Genomic DNA, 19,732 nt, shown 5'->3' with positions numbered 1-19,732 from the left:
CGCTCCGCGCCGCTCCGGGCCGGGCCCGGCCCCGCCGCACGCCCCATGGCGCTGGAGCAGGCGCCCACCGACGGCCCCGGCGCCGCGCCCGCCCCACCGCGGCTGTGCGAGCCCGGCCCCACCGCTCCGCCCCACAGGTACGTGCTGGGCCCGGCGTGCGGGGGGGGGCATTGGCCGCGCACCGACCCTGTTTGTTCGCAGCGGCAGCGCCCTCGCCGCCCCCGACAGCCCCGGGCGGGCGGCGGAGCCGGAGCTGCTGGCGGCCGGCGGTGAGGACGAGCCCGAGCCCGAAACCGGCGGCGAGGAGGAGGCCGAGCCTGAGGCCGGCGGCGCGGAGGAGGAGCCCGGCCCCGAGGCCGCCCCGGCCAGGCCGTCGCAGAACATCGCGGTGCAGGTGGGTGCCGCGGGGCCGCCCGTGCTGCGGGGACCGGCGCTGGGCCGTGCCCGTGGGGCTGATGGCAGCGGTCTCCCGTCACAGACCGACTTCAAGGCGGCCGACATGGATGTGAACACGGATCAGGACATAGAGAAGAACCTGGTGGGTATCGCTGCTGTGCGCGGTGGAGCCGGAGCGCTGCCCGCAGGGTGTCTGTAGCCATCAGTACACCAGCCCGGGGGTTCCTGGGCTGTGCTCATTGAAGGAGGATGCACAGCCCCAGCTGCAGCTTTGGGTTGTGCATCCCTTGGTCTTTGCCCATTGAGAGCCTGAGCTTTGAAAGCACAAGGCATTTAACTTGTATTAACTGTGCCTTCCGCTTGACCATGGCACATCCCATGCTGAGCGTGCCTGGTGTGCCCGTGCTCCTGGTAGCGCGAGGGAAGGGGAAGGTTCTCCCTCTATTGCCACCCTGTGCTGCAGGACAAGATGATGTCCGAGAGGGCATTGCTGAAGGAGCGCTACCAGGAGGTGCTGGACAAACAGAGGCAAGTGGAGAACCAGCTGCAGGTCCAGCTTAAGCAGCTCCAGCAGCGGAGGGAGGAGGAGATGAAGAACCACCAGGTATTTGGCACAGTCCTCTCTTTATCTCACCTCCTTCAGTGCTGCTCTTGCCCGACTGGGGTGGCTCCTTTGGCCTTATTGATTAAAACCAGGGTGGATTTAGAACCAAACACCCTTACTTGGGAATTCTGCTCTTTATTTGCATGGTGCTCGTTTGACTCTAGGAGATCCTGAGGGCGATTCAAGACGTTACAATCAAGAGAGAAGAGACAAAGAAGAAGATGGAGAAAGAGAAGAAAGAATTCCTGCAGAAAGAGCAGGATCTGAAGGCAGAAATTGAGAAGCTCTGTGAGAAAGGCAGAAGGTATTTGGATGGACAAGAAAGTGTTTGCTTGTGGGGGGGGCACTGCTTAACTCTGATGTGCACCTGGTTAAGTAAAACAGGACCACTGGAAGCAGTGTTTTGGTGAGTGGTTTTGGACAGACCTGTCTGGTTCTGGAGGGCTGTGCCGCAGACACAGCACCAGTGGTTTACAGACAAACCCGAGTGGGTTTGGGGCAGTGGGACATTGCTTTGCTGGTTCAGTGTACAGGTGGACAGTGCTTGGCAAGGGTGATGTGCAGCTCGGCTCCGTTGCTGCTGGCCCAGTGCTGGAGCAGGGTCTCATGGGCTTTTCCAAGGCTCTGCTGTAATCCAGGCTGCGTGCTTGGGGCAAGGAACCTCTCTATGCTCAGGGGGGTCTAATGCAAGCAGGACAGAAGTTATTTGTACAGATGTGAAGGTTCCTTTGGGTGTTGGACCCGCACGTTACGGAGCCGTCCTGTTGCATCACCAAGGGCTGATGTTTCTTACTCCACGGGCTCGGTGATGGTTTGGGATAACGCTGCTTTAGTAACAGCCCCAAGAACACAGCTCCTGTCGCCCCGGTTGCAGAGCTGTGTTGCACAGCTCCCCACAGCGGGTGCTGGTTCTATGCCATGCTCTTTGTGCAGTGTCATGAGACAGCAGAATCGTTGCTCTGGGGGATGTCAGTGGTTGCTTTCAAATGGTATTGAATGGGGCAACCTCCAAGTGGGGGGTAAGAAGCCTCCTGTGCCAGGGCTGGTGATAACCCCTCCACAGCTGTGACCCCACTTCCTTTGTCCCCTGTGCAGGTTGCTGAAGGAGCAGGAGGAGAAGGAGAACAAGATTGCGTCGCTGATTGCTGAGCAGTCCGATGAGAAGTGAGGCTCTTCCCCATTAACACTGCTGGGTTCTCTTTTCCTTCTGGTCACTTGGTCTCAGTGAATCCGATGCTGCTGGTGGGGTGGGCTGCAGAGAGCACCCGGACGGTGCTGCCTGGGCTTTACCTCCTCCTCTGCAGTAAATCCTCCCTGATCCTGGTCACAAACAGGCTCCTGGATACTTGTGACTTAAAGATGCCCTAGGATTAGAGTCTGCTCAGGGGATCAACTTGGCTGTAACTGCTACCTCTTGAGTGAATTCCAGCTTCCCAGAGTCAGGGCTCTCCTATTCTCTGTGTGCTTCCCACAGCTGCTCTCAGCTCTGACACGCTTGGGTGTGTTAAAGCTGGGCAGAGAAGCTCCAGAGCAGGGGTTGTTGGTCAGCTCTCCTGCTCCACACCATTCCTGTGCCTGAGCTGGCTTCCGTTCCTGTCTGCAGGCAGCTGTGGGAGATGGAGCTGGATAAGCTGAAGAACCAGCACAATGAGATCAACAGGAACATTCTTGAGGAGACAGAACGGGCCTGGAAGGCAGAGGTGATGTCTTACCTGCAGACAGGTGTTGAGGAATGTCTGTCTGACATCCCAGATCATTAATGAATGATAAGGGTGTGGTATGAGGCTGTCCCCTCACTGTGGGACAGGAGAGGGGATAAACAAGTATCAGTGCAGTGAACCTGAGTCTGGAGTGGTGCCTGGTGCCCTCAGCATGGCTCAGTGAGGAGGTGATGGTCCAGGGAGAAACAAGGGAGCACAAGAACTGTTCCTCTCTCTGCTAGATCCTGTCTCTGGAGAGCCGGAAGGAGCTGCTGGTGCTGAAACTAGAAGAGGCAGAAAAAGAAGCAGAGCTGCACCTCACCTACCTCAAGTAAGTCCGTGCAGCCTCGGAAAGGGCAGGTAACTCATGTCCCTCTGTGCCCATCTCCCTGCACTGGTGATTTGACTGAAATCAAGCTTTTCTGTGGTTTGCTTACTAAACCCATGTAATTCAGTCATGTTGTAAAGCACGGATACGTGGGGCTGTGCTTATTGCCCACTGCTGTTTGCCTGCTGAGCATGTGCTGTGCCCTAGATGGGTGCTGTGGGCAGTGTTGAGCCCGTGTCCTTGTGTCTGTCTGCCGGATCAATGCACTCTGTTGGCACCCTGTGCTCTCGCAGGGTGTGAGCCCCTCTTCCCACCAGCTGAGGAGGGGGATGCAGGAGCCTTTGGGGGTGACCTGTACCCCCTGTGCTGCCCGGGAGGCACAGTGTGGGTGGCAGAGCGTAGCTGTGCTTGCAGGTCTGCTCCACCCACGCTGGAGACCATGAGGCCGAAGCAGGAGTGGGAGCTGAGGCTCAACAGGATACGAATGACCAAGGAAAGCGTCCGAGTAAGTCCCCATGTCCCAGCCTGACACTGGGCAGCTCTTTGACTGGTGCTACTGTGTGTGTAGTTACAACCCTTTTTGGGAGAGGACCAAGATGTGTGTCCAAAAGCCTGGCACTGCCTCTGTAAGCAGCAGCAGAGAGTGTCTGCTGCATCTTCAGGCTTGTGTGTGGACAAGCCCCATGGGGATGGAAGCTATTAATGGAGAGGCAGTTACTCTGTTTCTCCTGTCAGGTCCTTTTCATTCCCTGACTCCTGTGGAACCAGAGGGTGTCCAGGGTAGGGCCTGCAGCAGTCCTGGGGCTGGTGATGCTCTGCCCAGGCAGGGGATCTGCCTCAGCAGACTCTTCCTGAAGCACACGTGTTTCTGTGCTCTGGGCTAGGATCAGTTCAACGACCACATTCAGATGGTGAGGAACGGAACCAAGCTGAGCAGTCTCCCACAGATCCCCACGCCAACGCTGCCCCCTCCGCCCTCAGAGGTGAGTGTCTCTCCAGCCCCGCACAGATGGGTCCCTGTGATGCTCAGGCCTGTACCTGGCTGTGCCTGTGCTGTGTGCATTGATGGAGGATGGAGGATTCTGGAGGCCTGTGCTTGTCCACTGTCTGTCTGTGCCTCCCTGCAGAGGAGGGGAAGGGTCCCTTCCCCTTGCCTTCAGGAACAGAGCCACCGGTGCCTGTGGCTCAGTGCTGCTCCCCCGAGGAGCAGAGGGAGGAGGGTGCTCAGCTCTGCTTTCCCATGGGTTTATTCTAACCAGCCTTTTCCTCTCCCCCTGTTTTTCTTCCTCAGACAGATTTCATGCTGACGGCATTCCAGCCCAACCCCTCCCTTACACCCAGGCTCCCATTCCCCATTGGACCGGTCCCCGTGCCCATGGTCATGCCGAGCGCCGATCCCCGGGCGCTCTCCTTCCCCCTCCTGAACCCTGCCATCTCCAGGCCCAACCAGCCCTCCCCTCCGCTGCCCACGTCCCAGGGCAGGAACAGCCCCGTGGTGGCCTCGCTGATGGGCACACACAGCCCTCACGTGGCCCCTGCCGCCTCCATCCCACCTCCACCGGGGCTGGCAGGCGTCGCTCCCGAGTTCCACCGCCTGCAGCCGGCCGACAAGCTGGACAAGCTCCTGGACAAGCTGCTGACTCGGTTCCCACAGTGCAACAAGTATGTGCCTGCTGTTGTCCTTGCTGAGGGCACCCCCTGCTCTGCTGCATGTGGGGTGCCCCACATGCTGGCGGCACTGGGAGCTCTTAGCAGGCTGCTGTCCAACAGGGCCCAGCTCACCAACATCCTGCAGCAGATCAAGACTGCCCGGAGGACCATGGCAGGTCTGACCATGGAGGAGCTGAACCAGCTCGTGGCAGCCAAGCTGGCAGAGCAGCAGGAGCGGGCAGCGGCCGGGGCTCAGGTGGGAATGGGATGCTGGTGTGAAACCAGCCCTTGGGAATCTCGTCTGCTCTTTCCTCCTGGGCTTCTCTGAGGTGCCTTGTTTCCCTTGCTGCAGCCTCTCAGCCGGATCAGGGCACCCATGTTCTCTGCCCCCCTGCCCCAGATCAGCACACCCATGTTCCTGCCCCCGGCCCAGGTGACTTACCACGGAACAGCGGCACACGTAAGGCTTTGGGGCTTTCCTGGAGCACTTTGCCATCCCCATGGAAGTCAGAGGGAGGAATTGGTTGCACTGCGGCCCAGGCTGCAGCTGGAGTGTGAATATGTGATCTGAGCTGGGGTGCCTGACTTCTGTTCCCTGTCTCCTTTCTGTCCCTTCACTGCTCGTCCCAGACCCCGGCTGCCTGCAAGCTGTGTCTCATGTGCCAGAAGCTGGTGCAGCCTGGTGACCTTCACCCCATGGCCTGCTCGCACGTGCTGCACAAGGAGGTGAGTGCCCCACAGTCCTGTGTCACACTTCCTAGTGCAGATTCCCTCCCGGGGCCTTGGGTGTGTGTAGTGAGCCCCTGTTGTGCTGAGCGCTTGCCTGGAGCAGGATGTGACCAATAAACAACTGCATCCTCCCATCCCTCCTTCTTGTGCTCTGAGCTGGGCAAATCTGGGAGAATGGTGTACTGGGGGGTCTGATGGTCCTGCTGGTGTGAAGGGGGCTCCCTCCATGGGGTGGCCTCAGCATGGAGGCTGTCACCATGGTGTGAAGGAAACCATCCCTTAAAGTGAGTGCCCTGGGCAGTGCTGCTCAGGAAGGAGTGGTCACAGCACGTGGACGTTGTGCTGGTGGCCCTTGACTCATGCTCTCTTCCAGTGCATCAAGTTCTGGGCCCAAACCAACACGAACGACACTTGCCCCTTCTGCCCAAGCCTCAAATGACGCTACTGGAAGAGAGTGGTCCCACGGGAGGAGTTGCTGTGAATAGACGGGATCAGTTCTAAGATTTCTACAGTTCTATATTTATACGGCCATGTATACACATGTACATTTTTATTATATAGGTAATGTGTGTATAGAAAGTCTGTATACATACAAATTCATAAATAAAGTGTGTATATTATGCAGTGACCTGGTGCTGCTCCTCACTTCTTAGCTCGCAGCCTCGCTGCCCTTCTCTCGAGTGGGAACAGGCAGCCTGGGATGCGGATGCTCCCCCTTCATGCCAAGCTCCTGCTCCGGGCTGGCATTCCTGGAGCTCCGTGCTTGCCACAAGCCATTCCCCCCACAGGGCACCTCAGTGCCCCAGGCATCACCCAGCCCTGGGCAATGAACAGCTTCCAGGCAAGCAGCAGCTTTTGTGGGCTCTTTTTTAATGTAATAATAATTTACCGTGGTAACATTCATTGTTCTTACACAGACAATAGGTTACAGAGTACTGGGGCCTGCAGCGGTACCCGTCCCATCCCCATCGCCCTCCTATGGGGCAGAGGCTGAGCCTGGTGCTGCAGCTCGGAGGCACCATCCTGCTGCTCTTCCTCCCTGTCTCTCCTGTACCTCCTCCTGAAGCCCAGGCTGATGCGCTGACCCTTCTCCATGGATTTCGGTGGGGTTTCCAGGTGCTCAGCACCACTTCAGATCTCGCGCTGGCTCCGTAGCATTTCCCCCCTTTATTTGCAGTCTGTGGCACAGATTGAGCCCCTGGGGTGCAGCACGCTGGGGTCTGGCCACAGCCCCTGTTCTAGGCAGCCGCTTGCCAGCGCGGGTTAAGGCAGTGTTCCAGCACGGGGTCCTGGCTCCGGGGCAGGCAGGTCCATGCGCTGTCCCGAGCTGCAGCAGCAGGGCTGGATGGTTGCAGGTTTGGAGCCAGGCATGGCGCGGGCACTGCTTGCAAGCGCTGCTGGTGAAGCGGGTGCATGGAACGGACTGCGGCGGTGCCTGCTCCTACCCTGTGCCTGTCTCCTCCTCCCACCTCCTTGCAGCTTTCCCAAAGCACTGCGTGACTGCAGGAGCGGCTTTCCAAGCTTTCCACGTGGTGCTTCCAGCAGCCCTGCCCTGCCTGAGCTGTCACCTCGGCCCTGGCACCCCCGTGTCCTTTGCTCACTGAGGAATGCTGCCCTTGAACGAGTGAAGTTTAGTTTACAACAAAGCACTTGCCTGTCCGAGTGGAACAGCCGGGAACTGCGGCATTCCCAACTGCTGCAGCCCCAGGGGAAGGGGTTTGTCCTCAGGGAACAGGAACTGCTCCCTGTGCTGGCAGAACACAGTGAGGACAAAAGTGCCTCCTGTGCTCAGTGTCCATTCTGCTCTCTGTGTTCTCCATCCTCTTCCATCCCTCTGGCTCCATCACCACCTCCTCCACAACCAGCTCTGCCCACCTCCCATCCACAAAGGGCTCCCGCAGGACGCTGCTGAGCGCGCCCTGGCCATGGGTTGGGGCCAAGGCCCCAGCACTGAGCAGAGACGAGATTTAAAAACACCCAAACCCAAACCTTGGTGTCGGGGCTGGAGCAGTGGAATTTGAGCGCTGGAATTAAAAATAGAGCTATATGTGTGTATGGTACAGGTGGGAAGCTGGGGGCGGCGTGGGACCTGCGATGTACAGGCTGATGGGCACAGCTGCACTACCACTGACTCGCAGCAGAGAGATACAAAAGAAATAAATACAACTGGCTCTATAAAAGGAATGCTGCAGTCCCAGAGCTGCGGTGCCTGCGCCTCGGAGCCGGAGCCAGGGCTGGGATACACGGACACAGAGGGAGCAGAGAGGAGCTGCTGTGCCCGGCCGCGGTGAGGCAGGGCAGGGGCTGCGGCACGGGCTCCCCTATGGCTTTGAACGGGCGGGTGGGCTGGGGAGCACCGTGTCCTTCCGTCCCTCCCCGTGGGGCCAAGGCTGTTCCCAGCCTCTTGGGAACGTGGCGAGCGAAAGCGGAGCGGGGTGAGATGGTTGCGTGCTCCTGCCTGTCCCGAGGCAGCCGGGAGGGCAGGGAGCCCTGTGCTGGTGGCACTGGCACAGAGCAGGAGGAATGGCTAGAGCAGATGGTGTCCAGGGGAGCAGGAGGATGGGAGGGAGAGCCCTGCCTCTGGCAGCTCCTGGCTGGGCAGCCCCAGGCTGGTCCTGCGTGGCTGGGAGGCTCCAGAGATGGGAGCTCTGGAGTCTGGCTCAGCCGGTGTCCACACACGGAGCTGCACGGGGAGGCACAGCTGCAGCACAGTGCACACATGCACAGCTCCCTGCATGGAGAGCTGCAGGGTGGGCTGAGGAGGGACACTGCCCAGGGATGGAGGGCAAGAGGGGCAGGCAGGGGATGGCTCATCAGCGTGACTCCCCAACAGGCACAGCCCCCAGGGCCACGAGGGTCTGTGCTCCCCACACCGCAGCCCCCAGAGCGAGGTCCTCCCTGTCCCTGCCCCACTGCCTCACCTGCACCCTGGGGCCGCCCCTGCGTTCCACCATCACTTCAGCAAGGATATGTCATCGGCGAAGTCGTCGTGGTCCCGGCGCAGGCAGTGGAAGCAGCGCCACTGGAACACCATGAGGCAGAGGGGCAGCATGAAGAGGGCGCAGATGGCTGCCATCACATAGGCGATGGTCATCAGGGTGGACTCGTCCGTCTGCGGGATGTTGTAGCCGCAGTCCTCCATGTTGGAGTGCAGGTAGGGCCCCTCCACCGCGGCCGTCCGGAACTCGTCGTGCACTGAGGGGGCAAAAGGCAGGGCCGTGGTCGCTGCATGCCCACATCCCCTCTGCTTCTCCCTCCCTCAGCCCCAGCCCTCACCGTGGCAGGCACTGACAGCGAAGCCGATGCGCTTGCGGGCACGGTCAAAGACCACGTAGAAGCCCTCCATGATGACAGCACCCATGACGGTGCCCGTGGAGGACTGGGAGATGGCGAACTTGTAGCAGTCGTCCTGAGAGGTGGCCACGTCCTCCACGGGGCGCAGGTATTGCTGCAGGGAGAGATGCCAGCAGCAATGGGGCAGGCAGCTGTGCCCACCCTGCAGTGGTACCAGGCAGGGTCAGCGCTCACCTGGGGCAGGATGGTGATCCGGAAGGACTGGTTGGTGGCCTCCCCCATCAGGTAGAGGGACAGGACCGGGAAGATGTGCCAGGGGGTGGTGCCAACCTGCCAGCAAACCAGCTGCTCGCCCAGCCAGAAGCCATCCGGGAACTTCTCTGTCTGCAGAGGGAAGGTGAGCAGAGCTGTGCTGGGCAGGCAGCACTGATGCTCAGGCTGGGACAGGCAGCCACGCTGCCCACAGCCCTGTGCTGGTGTGGGGATGTGCCCACAGGGGAGGGAGGGATGGGTTTCACTGACCGAAGAAGCTGTTTTGATGGATTTCACCGCAGCCTCAAACACCTTCTTTGGCAGCCTGAGGTTGGTGGTCCCGCTGTCCACAATACTCTTGTCATAGTTGTACTGGGGGCAGAGGAGGAGGGCTCAAGATGCAGACCCCAGCCTTGCTCCCCTCCCACAGCCCCTCAACAGGAAGGTGGATGCTCCAGCAGCAGTGACAAAGGAGGTGCCCTGCTGTCCCCTCACCTCTTTGCAGTCCATGTTCAGGTCCTGCCCATTGACCTCCAGCTTGACGATGATGACCTCGTAGTACCACTCCTTCCGGATGGGTGTGTACCAGATGTCACCCACGTACAGCGAGTGGTCGATGCCACCAATGATCTGCAGCAGGGACAGAAAGGGGATGGCACGGTGCCCCACCAGCTCCGATGGGGTACATCCCATGTGGGCACTCACCATGCTGCCTCCCACCGATGCCAGCGCCTCTGTCTCATTGGGGGAGAAGCCTGCCCCACAAAGCTGGAGGGAGAAGATGTTGGGCACCCGGGTCTGCTTCACCAGGGAGTCAAAGAAGGGCTCCAGGCTGTCGTCGGGCTGGTGCGAGGAGAAAGCAGAGGCAGGACAGGGATGTCAGTGCCATCCCTCCTCCAGGGGCTCTCCATGCCCAGGGCAGCTCCCATTGCTGGGACCACTGTGCCCCTGGGACAGAGCAGAGCAGGGCTCACCCGAGCGATCTCGGCGTATGCCAGCCCCAGGATCCCTTCCCAGTTGGAGCCATTGATGAAGAACTTGTCTGACTCGGTGATGGCAGCGATGTTGGCTCTGACGGTGACGTTGGGGCCGTGGGGAATGGTGACAAGGTCGGTGCCCAGCTCCCCTTCCCACTTGCCCTGGGTGTAGGGCACATACACACCCTTCCGCAGGTCGCGGTAGGTGCTGGACCTGCAACGGCATCAAAGAGCTGTGGGGACCCATGCTTCCAAGAAGGGAGAGCATGGGGCCAGGGCTGCATCCCTGTGCTCTCTGTGTCCCCCCAGCATACTCACAGCTGCCGCTGGTAGTATCTCCGGAGGAAGGGGTGAGGTGCAGCTCCCACAGCAAAGTTACTGCTCCCTGTGTCCACCAGGATGTTCAGCTGGAGAAGGAAGAGACACGGGTGGTCAGAGTGCAGTGGGCCCCTGAGGTATCATCCACTTGGCTCTGTCTGTCTCTGCAGGTGCGTGCTGCTTTCCCTAGTCCCACGGCAGGCACACGGTGGCTATTGTACCATGGGCATGTGTGGGGCTGGAGGGAGCAGCAGTGAGATGGGGTCACTGCATCCCCTTACTGGGAAACCGGATTTGCTCCCAGAGCTGGTCGGGGATTGATGGCCCAGCACTGGCACTGCTGGCTCCGCTAATCAGCCACCCATATGCTGAGCTCTGCTCCTGGTTCCCTCCTGCCAGTGCCCGGGATTAGCAGCTCAGGCAGGGGCTGGCACACATCCTGCCCTCAGCTGAACCCTGCCTGCAGCTACAGCACCACGGGGCTTCGGCCCTTAATCTGTGGAGCAGAGGGGAGATGAGGAGGGTGATGAGCTCATGCTGCCCGGCGCACTGACAAGGGTGGCTGCAGGCAGCGTGTGCTGGGGGCACAGGGACAGGTCCCCCACCCCAGGCTGCCGTCTGGCCCAGGGGAGCATTGCAGGCCATGGGTAACGATCAGAGCTGCATGTTTGTCCCCTTGGGTGAGCACCAGGAGCTGCTGAGAGCCCACTGCGCATCCCGACCTTCCCATGGCAACACAGCATCTCCAGCTCCGGCTGCTGCACCGGGACCATTCCCAGGGTGGCTCTGTGGGATCAGTGGGTAGGAGCCATCCGCTCCACACTGCTCATCCCTGCTGGGCCCCAGGGTACCCAGAGATGGGTTCCCAGGAGAAAGCCCTGCAGAGCTGATGCTGCGGGGAGAGGAGGATGCAGGTGGCAGGGAGGGACTTGGCTCTCATCGCAGAGGTGGAAGGTGGGAGGGGGATGGAGCAGGGGGCACAGTGGGGTGCCCAGACCCCACGTGTGCCTTCGAGAAGGATGCACACACCCTAGGGACAGACACGCTCCCTGTTCTCCTGCATATGCACAGCCATTGCTCTCTTCTTTCATGTGGATCTCTTAATTCCATTGCAGTGCCTGGAGGAATGCAGCTCAGCACACACACCATGTTTGTGTCTGGATGGAGGCCAAGGCTGGAAGATGCTGCCCAAAAGGGTGAGCGGATTGGGAGCGCCCTGGAAACAGGTGGTTCACAGGGCAGTTGTGTGGCAGCTGCGACACGAGGCAGGAGATGATGAAATCCCATTGGAAATGAGATGTTAGGAATAATCTCCTCCCTTTCCCCCTCAACATCCCCAGGCACACAGGGACACCACGAGACCCATTCCTGCCTCCCTCCCCTGTCCATGGTTCACATCCCACTCGTGTTGCTCTCTCCCACCATGTGCTGTGTTGGATGGAGCCGGCTCGAGGGGAGAAGCCAGCCTTTATCTGGGAAGCTGCGTGGGCTCTGCGTGCTCTGGCAGCAGCAGCCTTTGTGGCGGGTGGGAGGTGTGCAGGAACCAGCCCTGTGCTGGAATGTGGCCCCTGGATGGAGCACAGGCCCGATGTGCTGCAGGCAGCGGTAGGGGATGGTGTGTGCACAAAGGATTCGGCAGCAGGAATGGGGTGAGCGCACTCATAAAAGAAGGGAGGAGCTGGTCCAGGCAGCACCTCGGCACCCATCCTGTCCCCAGCACAGGGCAAATGGTGCCACACACGGGAGCTCTTGGACACAATGGATGCTGCTGAACGGATGGAGCGGAGCCTGGTGAAGCACCGGCCGTGCCCTGCGGGCATCCCTGCCTGCCCACACTGCCCATGGCCCTGCTGCAGCCGCGACCTGCAGCCAGCCCCACAACCAGCCCCACAACCAGCAACCTCTGGCACATCCCCCGGCTCTGGAGGAGCCAGGCTTGGTACTGGCACATGCCCGCAGCCAGGCGATGCTGGCAGGCGCAGGCAGCACCGCCAGCCCCTCACCGCCCACAGCCGTGCGGCAGCATCCTTCGGCTGGCAGCAGGGACGGATGCATGGATGGATGCATGGAGAGATGCATGGATGGATGCACGGATGGATGCATGGACGGATGCATAGATGGATGCATGGACGGATGCATGGATGGATGCACGGATGGATGCACGGATGGATGCACGGATGGATGCATGGACGGATGCATAGATGGATGCATGGATGGATGCATGGACGGATGCATGGATGGATGCACGGATGGATGCATGGACGGATGCATGGATGGATGCATGGATGCAGCCCGGCACGCACAGCACCGAGAGGCCCCCGCAGCACACCCGGTTCCGTGGGTGACCTTCGGCTCCCCCTTTGCCCCCGGTGCCGGCCCCCCCCCCCCCGGTGTGTCCCGTACCTTCTGCGGGGGGCTGCCCACCGTCATCTCCACGTAGTAGCCCTGCCCGGACTTGCCCCGCAGGTTGTCGATCATGTCCACGAAGCCGCCGCCGCGCTCGGCCTCGTCCGGCGCCCGGCGCGCCCGGGGCCGCAGCAGAGGGGCCGCTCCGCCCCGCAGCGGCAGCCGGATGCGCGGCGGGGCCGGGAGGGCGCCCGCCCCGAGCCACAGCAGCAGCCAGGCCCAGGCGGCAGCCATGGCCCGGCCCGGACACCGCCGCTCCCGGGAACGGTGCCTATGGGGCCCGCAGCGCCCCGCGCCTCGGCCGGGCGGCCGCGCCGGGGCCGAGCGGGGCGGCGGCCATGGCGGCGCCGCGCTCCCCGCCCCGGAAAGCGCGAGCGCGCCCGCGCACCCCCCCCCCCCGGCGGCGGAAGCGGCGGCGGCCGCGGCCCCGCGGGGCTCCCGGGGCTCCCCCCACCCCCCCCCCCCCCGCGGCCCGGGGGCACCGGGGACAGCGGCGGGGTCGGACCGGGCCGCGGGGGGGGGGGAACGCGTCCCCATGGCAACGGGCGGAGGGGCCAGCCCCGCCCGCACTACAGCCCCCGGCAGGCGCCGCCGCGCGGTGACGTCACGGTGCGTCACCGGTACGACAGCTGCGAGAGCCAATGGCAGCCGCCGGGAGGCGGGAGTTAGACCCGCCCGGACCCGGATGTGACGGCGGCTCCAGGCAACCCGTGAGCGTCCGTAGAGGCGGCGGCGGCGTGGCCGGGATCGGGCCTACGGCTCGGGCGGGCGGGGAGCGCTGCGGGCCGGGGGTCACCCGGAACCGGGCCCAGGAACCGGGCCCGGCCCCGCCTGAGGCACGGGAACGGGTCTGTGGCGAGGCCCCGCATCCCGCAACGTTGATCGGGTCCGTGCGGGACGGGAGCGGCGCGGCCGCGGGAGTCAAGGCCGGGATTAACCGGCGCGGGCGGAGGCGGCGGCTCAGCGCCGGGCATGGGGCACGTCCCGCAGCCGGAGCGCATCGCTGTGCGGTGACGGTGCTCGGGCACCGCGGTCGCTGCCAGGACGCCGGCTGCAGCCGGTGATCACTGTGGTTCCTATGGCGCTTCCTCCGTGCCGACAGATGCTGGAAGCCCCGGAGGAATCTGTGGTGTGCATTGGTGACCAGATCATCCTGGAGGAAAGTTACGATGAGAACTATGTTCCCAGTGAGCAAGGTAACGGATCCTGCCCTTCCGGGAGCTGGGAGCTGGGGTTCGTGCACGCAAGTCACTTCCAGGGTAGTAAGAAAACAGGAACGGGGGAGAGTATGGGGGTGGGATAAATGGGATTTTGTAGAAGACAGGCTGAACAGTTAACTTTCAGGTTGTAAAGATAAATGCCATTGTGCAGTCTGCCTCCAGCCTGGCAGGGAACCATGGCACTGACACATGGGCCATGCTGGCAGCTCTCTTTCCCCTGGGTGCTCCTGTGCTGTAGCTGGGGCAGTTGGCTTTATTGCTTAGTGTCTGGTGCAGATCATCTCCTCTGGTTCCTCTTCTGCTTTCCAGAAGTCCAGGATTACGCCCGGGCAATCGGGATCGACCCCATAAAGGAGCCGGAGCTGCTGTGGTTGGCCAGGGAAGGCATCGTGGCCTTGTTACCGCCTGGCTGGAAGCCTTGGTGAGAGCTCTGTCAGTGGCTGGGTTCCCACCCTTCCCTGCTCTGTGCTGCCCACATTAGTGGGGCAATGCCACAGGAGATGTACCTCCTGTGGAGGCTTGGGGCTTTTTGGGGTGCTGGAATAGAGGGAAAGAGCATTTGGGAAGTTGGATACGGATGTGAGCAACTCTGGGAGAGCTTCTTCCTCACCAATGTGTCTTTGGGCTCTTGGTGATTCAGTAAGGATGTGCTGGAACATGCAGCTCTGTCTATATGTGCTCTTTCATCTTTTCATGGTGTTTTTGCCACACAGCCAAGACATCACTGGTGAGATCTATTACTTCAACTTTGCTAACGGCCAGTCCGTGTGGGAGCACCCGTGCGATGATCACTACAGAGAGCGTGTCATTCAGGAGCGACAGAAGCTGCTGGCGTCTGGCAGCTTGAAAAAGAAAGAGAAGAAGAAGAAAGAAAAGAAAGAGAAGAAGAGCAAGAAGGAGAAGCAGTCAGTGAAGCAGCTTGCTGTGAGTACACTCCACTTGCAGTGCTTCTGGGGAGGCTGGGCAGAGTTCACATGAATATATGCTTTTGGGAGAAGCAGAGGTGAGGCTGCAGTCAGATTACCTGTTGTTGCTGTCACAGATGCTGGCTAGAAATGTCACTGTCTTCCCCTGGGAATAGCTGGATCGCCTTGCTCTATTCTGCCCAAATTCTTTGTCCATCAGTAATTGCCTCAGTTTAATAAGAAGTTACTGAATCTCCTGTTCTGAAGTAAGAAATGATCTGAAAAGTCAGTGTGTTTAATGTTAATGGATTGCTGTGCTGCTGGGGGTGCCCAGCTGCGGCTCCACCACGTCACTAACTCAGGTTTCCAGTTACCAGCATGTGGTACTACTCACTGATAAGAACTATGACTATAAATACCAGATAAAGCGCAGATTACCCCGCAAGTTTTAATTAGCCCAATGGAAGCGGGTTTATCTTTGCTGAAGGGCAGCTAACATCCTCTGCTCTGCATTAACTCATAGTTAATGGCCATCTGCAGAAAATAATCAGTGTGATTTATTCTGCTACAGTGGAATGTGTGATTTATTCTGTTGCCATTGCTGTGGCAGTGACTTTGTGGAAGAAGGATTGGTGCACATTCATCTCCCTGCTTCTCAGCCTAAGAGTGATTTAGCTCTGCTTTCAGTCTGCAGGCTGGTGCAGACACAGTGCAGAGAAGCTGTGATGTTTGAGTGTGCACGTGCTCTGCTGGCATATGTGTACCCCGAGCTGAACCTGTGCAGTGTCATGGGGTGGGAACTCCATGGTCATGTTTCTGGGGGAGGATAACTTGATGTCAAACATGAGCTGCTCAGAGGAGAGGATGTTGGATGGCTCCTTAGGCTCCTGCTGCCCTTTGGAGGGGAGAGATGTATTTAGTAGCTTCTTATGGATGTGCTGCAGCAGAGCTGCTTTGTGCTGTCTGTAACTTTTCCACTGGTGTAAGGTGAGGAAGCAGCCTGGATCTCTGTCTAAAAGGAGGTGGTGATTGCAGCTTGGGGAGAGTAGGAGGCTTCTTGCCATCAGAGTGGTTTCTCCTTCACTCATTTCATGCTGTACAGGGCAGCAGGGCAGAAGGGAAGCTGCCCAGTTTGCCTTGGGTGCATGGTACTGGGTAAGAGCCCTCCCAGATGGTGCTGTGTGTGGGTATGTGTGAGCTGGTGTGGTGGCTGTTGTTCTTGCTTTGGTTTGGAGTGATGCCCATTGATTTTCTGGATTGCCTTGCTGCTGTAAAGTAAATCACTGTATTCAGATGGGCCTTTGGAAGACAAAACATGGGAGTAAATCAAAGTGTGCATCACGTGCTGGGAGTTGTTGGGCCTTGGGTCTCACAGATGGCTCAGTGGTGGTGGATCTCGTGTGGGCTTGGTCCTGTCTGTTGTGAGAAGCCGTGTCCATGCTGTGTCAGTGATCCCTGTGCACATTCCAGCCCGCAGGCATGCTGCTGGCACCCGTGCAGGTGCCCCCGGGGGGCCTGGCCCCGCTGCGTGGGGTCCCAGCCCCCCTGCTCCCTGGTCTGCGCCCCAGCCTGCTCCCCCTGCAGCACGGCAGCCCCGCACCCACCGGCCTCCACACTGGAGCAGGGACACAGGTAAGGTCCTGGCTCTGGGACAGTGAGAAGCATTTGGGATGTCTGTTAAAGGCCACTTCCCTGCTGTCCCTCACCACACCCTTGTTCTCTTGCTGTTTCTAGGGAGCCCAGTGCTAAATCTGTGCTGAGCTGTCTTCTGCTGTGATCGGCAGATTTAAAGAAAGAACTGTTTCAGTACTGTTGGTGGGAGAAGTCTGTTAAGTTCACCTCAGTAGAGCATTGATTTGTGTGACATGCATTGCAGATAATGTAATGTAATAAATCATATTGTCCCTCAACTATTTGCTAAGAATAAAAGGTGAAAAGCAGAGTTTTCTGGATGAATGCAAGGTTTCCAAGCAGGTCACTCATTTGAAAGGAAACAAAACCAGTGTGGTGCCAAACATAAGATCAGCACCTTCACTGAAGGTTTTAGTCTGACCAGGTCTTATCACTGGTGATTTCAAGCACTTTGTTTTTATTATGGGCTGGGCTGGACTGAACCAGTATTTTGAGGCACAGGCAGGTTTTGCAGCTCTTATCCTAGAGGACAGGACCCTCTGATCTAAGGGACAACATGGCCTCATAAAGAATATATGCTCTCCCAACTGGACATGGCTGTAGCAGAGCAAGGGTAGCAGCACAATCCCAAGCACCTTCCTGGAATTCAGCAGCTCCCCTGCTGCTGGCCAGTGCCTCAGTGGGTTTGTATCTGCCCTTTCCCTTGGCTGTCCTCTCACCTCCCTTCTCTTTGGCCCCACAGCCTGCAGAGACCTGTAAGGCCACCAACCAGTTGAAGAAGTCACTTGGCTTGGTCTGCGAAGAGGAGAGTTCCTTGAAACCAGGGGCTGTAGATAAAGGGAGAAGTGAAGAGGAAGAAAGTGAAAATGAGGTGGGTTGTGCCTTGGTTCTTAATGTGAGTCAGTAACTGTAGTGCAGGAGACCTCATAGAATGAAAAATTGATGCTCTGGTGGTTGACCATAGCTGTTCCATTTGACTCAAGGCCTTAGTTTGTGCTGCACTTCCTCTGCGTTGCTGGGTCACCAAAAAGCATCTAATCCCTTTCTGTCATGGTACTCCCTATAAGTCACTGTCTGCCATGAGGTAATTCCAAAAGGAAGGGGCTGGAGGCGTGTTGCCTTGGAGCAGTGCTATAGCTTTACTGTCTTATTTTGGGGCTTAGGAGCCCCCAGTGCCTCCTGTGTGCTGGTGGGATTGCAGGGGTCAGAACTCAGTTTTGACCATCCCCCTTTTGCTTTGCAATGCTTTAGAGTTCCCATGAGACACGAGGACTGTTCAGAAACCTGCACGTGGATGTCAGTGCCCTGGGAGGCAGCTTTGACTCTGAGGTAAGCCCCTTGTGAGCTGGACCAACCTGGAGCTGGCCGATGGAGAGGGAGACACAGCAGCAGGGTTGGGGAGTGTATGAGAAACCAGATGCAGTCTGCAGGGGACAGGGGGCTGTGTGTGTTGGAGGCAAATTTGTGCTTGAAGGAGGATGCTTGTGGTTTGGTGGGTGGGATTTGAGGAGATGGCATCTTTGCCCATGTTGGAGCTTTGTTTCATTCTAAAGCAGAGAAATCTGCAGGGATGTAGGTGTGACAGACAAGCTGGAGAAAGGCTCTTCAACAGCAGAAAGGTGAGAGCCTCGGAGCAGAGGTGCCACTGTGCTTGCTGTAAGAGGAAGGCTTGTTGAGGAAGGTTTGCTTCTGCACTACTTGTTTCACTGAGTGCAGAGAGAAGTCTTGTTCTCAGCTGAAGTGGCAATGGTGGCACTGGGGAGAACAGAGGAGAATGTGCTCTGGAAATGCTTTTCTCACACTTAATTCCATAGAAATCTTAAACCTTTCATGTGGACTGTGTGTGGTCACCTAGAAGCTGTTTTCTTTCTTCTTGCACTGCTGACATTAGCAGCGACTTGAGGACACGTTTGGGCTCGTGCAGACATTGCCTTTCCATGCCTCTTAGCAGCGATGAGGCTTAGTGTGACAAGGGCACAATGGGAAGTGCGTGGCAAGCAGCTCTGGGGATGCAGCCGACGGTGCTGACATTAATCCTGTCTCACTGCTTTGAAATCCTGTTCCACTGTCTGAAAGGCAAATTAATTTCTCTTAAAGTGCTTTACAGTATTTGCCTTATCCTGTTCACAGCACACAAAAACGAAGCTGTCAAGGGCTTTGGTAGTGAGCCCATTCGCAGTGCTGGGTGGAACTGCAAAGGCTTATGCTAAAGTAGGGAGAAAGAAAGGGCTGACTCTCTGGTCTCCAAACAAGCAGCAGCCTTTTAGGGTCCAGTTCATCACTGGAATGTTAACATGTCCAGAACAGAGCTGTCTTGGCCTTTCAGTGCAGGGCTTCAGGAATCTATCGTGAAATGGCAACTGCTGCCCAACGGCCAGGCTCAGTTAACCCAGATGGGGGATCTCTTAGTCCTGATACTAGAACCCCACTGGCAAAGGTAATTCCGGTGTGCTTCCATGAGATGGCAGTAGAAAAGCATTCCTATGAGCAAGGCTTAGCCTGGTTCCCCAACTCCTTTGCAAAACGGGAGGAAAGGATTTGTAGAGCAAGGCTTAAGGGGGGAAATCTAAGGTGTAATGGGGTGAAGTGATAAAAACCTCGTGGCCTCGTGTAGCCTCTGTATCAAGGTCGAATACCTGTATTCAGAGGAAAGCAGCATGAGGGTTTAGTGACTTGCTGAGACACAAGGATGCTGGGGAGAGGGGAGGCTGCATTGAAGGAATAACTATCTGGAGAGAGGGAAGAGAGGTGGAAAGGAATGCTGCCTCTCTCTGTGGGCTTCTCTGGAGCAAGGAGGGAGTTAGTTGGGAAAGAGGCAGTGCAAATAAGACCCAACTCAGGTGCTGGAGACCTTGAGGTGTGAGGTTTATGTGTATTAGAATGTACTCTTGGTGAGAGGGCCCCATGTAGGACACTTGGTTGGCTTGGCTTAGCTCTTGCCCAGACCCAGCTTTCTTGTCTTCTGAATTCCTGAGCTGGAATAGTCACTGCAGACACGTGAGACTCTGCTCTAACATACAGAAGGGCTTCGGGATACTGCTGGATGGGGCAAGAGGAGGAAAAGGTCTGGAAGCATCTCTGGTGCCTGGGGGCATGGTCACACAGCAGCAGAAGGGATCCCCTGCTGCCATGCTTGCAGCTTGGGAGGTTTAGTGCTCTGCCTTCTGTCCAGGTCAGTCTCTGGGTAAACACTGGGAGTCAGGGGTCCTCTGTGTGATGAGAAGTTGCCACCCGAGGCTGCTCTGTCAGATGGAGCTGTGTGAAGAGGAGTTGGCTGTAAATAAACACTGCAATAGAGCTTGTGTGGTACTGCTGAGAGGC

At 58.4% G+C, this 19,732-nt stretch overlaps 3 protein-coding genes across 10 annotated transcripts in view; 2 read left to right on the top strand and 1 right to left on the bottom strand.

The window, feature by feature from the left end:
• The first annotated feature begins 45 nt into the window (after positions 1-45).
• On the top strand, positions 46-6,035 carry RNF214 (ring finger protein 214). The gene is made up of 15 exons (XM_034069590.1): positions 46-137; positions 202-394; positions 479-538; positions 860-1,000; positions 1,165-1,304; positions 2,096-2,164; positions 2,604-2,700; positions 2,943-3,031; positions 3,443-3,533; positions 3,913-4,011; positions 4,320-4,690; positions 4,799-4,934; positions 5,031-5,138; positions 5,309-5,404; positions 5,781-6,035. Exons 1-15 carry the CDS (start codon positions 46-48, stop codon positions 5,844-5,846), a joined length of 1,848 nt encoding a protein of 615 aa, XP_033925481.1. The 3' UTR covers positions 5,847-6,035.
• A 222-nt stretch (positions 6,036-6,257) lies between these two features.
• Positions 6,258-12,964, bottom strand: BACE1 (beta-secretase 1). 2 transcript variants are annotated; one of them, XM_034069592.1, is made up of 10 exons: positions 12,652-12,964; positions 10,249-10,337; positions 9,928-10,144; positions 9,659-9,796; positions 9,449-9,583; positions 9,224-9,325; positions 8,936-9,085; positions 8,684-8,855; positions 8,329-8,602; positions 6,258-8,090 (listed from the first exon to the last, which is right to left on the bottom strand). In XM_034069592.1, the coding sequence occupies exons 1-9, from the start codon at positions 12,886-12,888 to the stop codon at positions 8,361-8,363; spliced, it is 1,482 nt and encodes a 493-aa protein (XP_033925483.1). In that variant the 5' UTR covers positions 12,889-12,964; the 3' UTR covers positions 6,258-8,090; positions 8,329-8,360. The 2 variants fall into 2 exon arrangements, with proteins under 2 accessions (XP_033925483.1, XP_033925482.1); XM_034069591.1 differs by having other exon boundaries at positions 6,258-8,602.
• A 457-nt stretch (positions 12,965-13,421) lies between these two features.
• CEP164 (centrosomal protein 164) overlaps positions 13,422-19,732 on the top strand; it is a 28,448-nt gene continuing 22,137 nt past the window's right edge. For all 7 annotated transcript variants that reach the window (XM_034069557.1, XM_034069556.1, XM_034069558.1 and 4 more), the window contains exons 1-6: positions 13,422-13,850; positions 14,184-14,295; positions 14,588-14,798; positions 16,250-16,411; positions 17,154-17,282; positions 17,663-17,740. In XM_034069557.1, coding sequence (XP_033925448.1) covers positions 13,733-13,850; positions 14,184-14,295; positions 14,588-14,798; positions 16,250-16,411; positions 17,154-17,282; positions 17,663-17,740 — 810 coding nt within the window. In that variant the 5' untranslated portion in view covers positions 13,422-13,732. The remainder of the gene's footprint in view (positions 13,851-14,183; positions 14,296-14,587; positions 14,799-16,249; positions 16,412-17,153; positions 17,283-17,662; positions 17,741-19,732) is intronic.

The sequence above is a fragment of the Melopsittacus undulatus genome, chromosome 15 (assembly GCF_012275295.1).
Source record: "Melopsittacus undulatus isolate bMelUnd1 chromosome 15, bMelUnd1.mat.Z, whole genome shotgun sequence".
Taxonomy (NCBI): domain Eukaryota; kingdom Metazoa; phylum Chordata; class Aves; order Psittaciformes; family Psittaculidae; genus Melopsittacus; species Melopsittacus undulatus.
Note: the sequence above shows the minus strand (reverse complement) of the source record. Positions and strands in the feature narration are given on the sequence as shown.

Coding starts and splice junctions, on each gene's coding strand:
- BACE1 (XM_034069591.1), bottom strand. CDS start 12,888: ATGGCTGCCGCCTGGGCCTGGCTGCTGCTGTGGCTCGGGGCGGGCGCC. Junction 9,584..9,658: donor CATCGGTGGGAGGCAGCATG/GTGAGTGCCCAC, acceptor TCCCTGCTGCAG/ATCATTGGTGGCATCGACCA. Junction 9,326..9,448: donor TGAACATGGACTGCAAAGAG/GTGAGGGGACAG, acceptor CTCTGCCCCCAG/TACAACTATGACAAGAGTAT.
- RNF214 (XM_034069590.1), top strand. CDS start 46: ATGGCGCTGGAGCAGGCGCCCACCGACGGCCCCGGCGCCGCGCCCGCC. Junction 539..859: donor AGGACATAGAGAAGAACCTG/GTGGGTATCGCT, acceptor CCTGTGCTGCAG/GACAAGATGATGTCCGAGAG. Junction 1,001..1,164: donor AGGAGATGAAGAACCACCAG/GTATTTGGCACA, acceptor GTTTGACTCTAG/GAGATCCTGAGGGCGATTCA.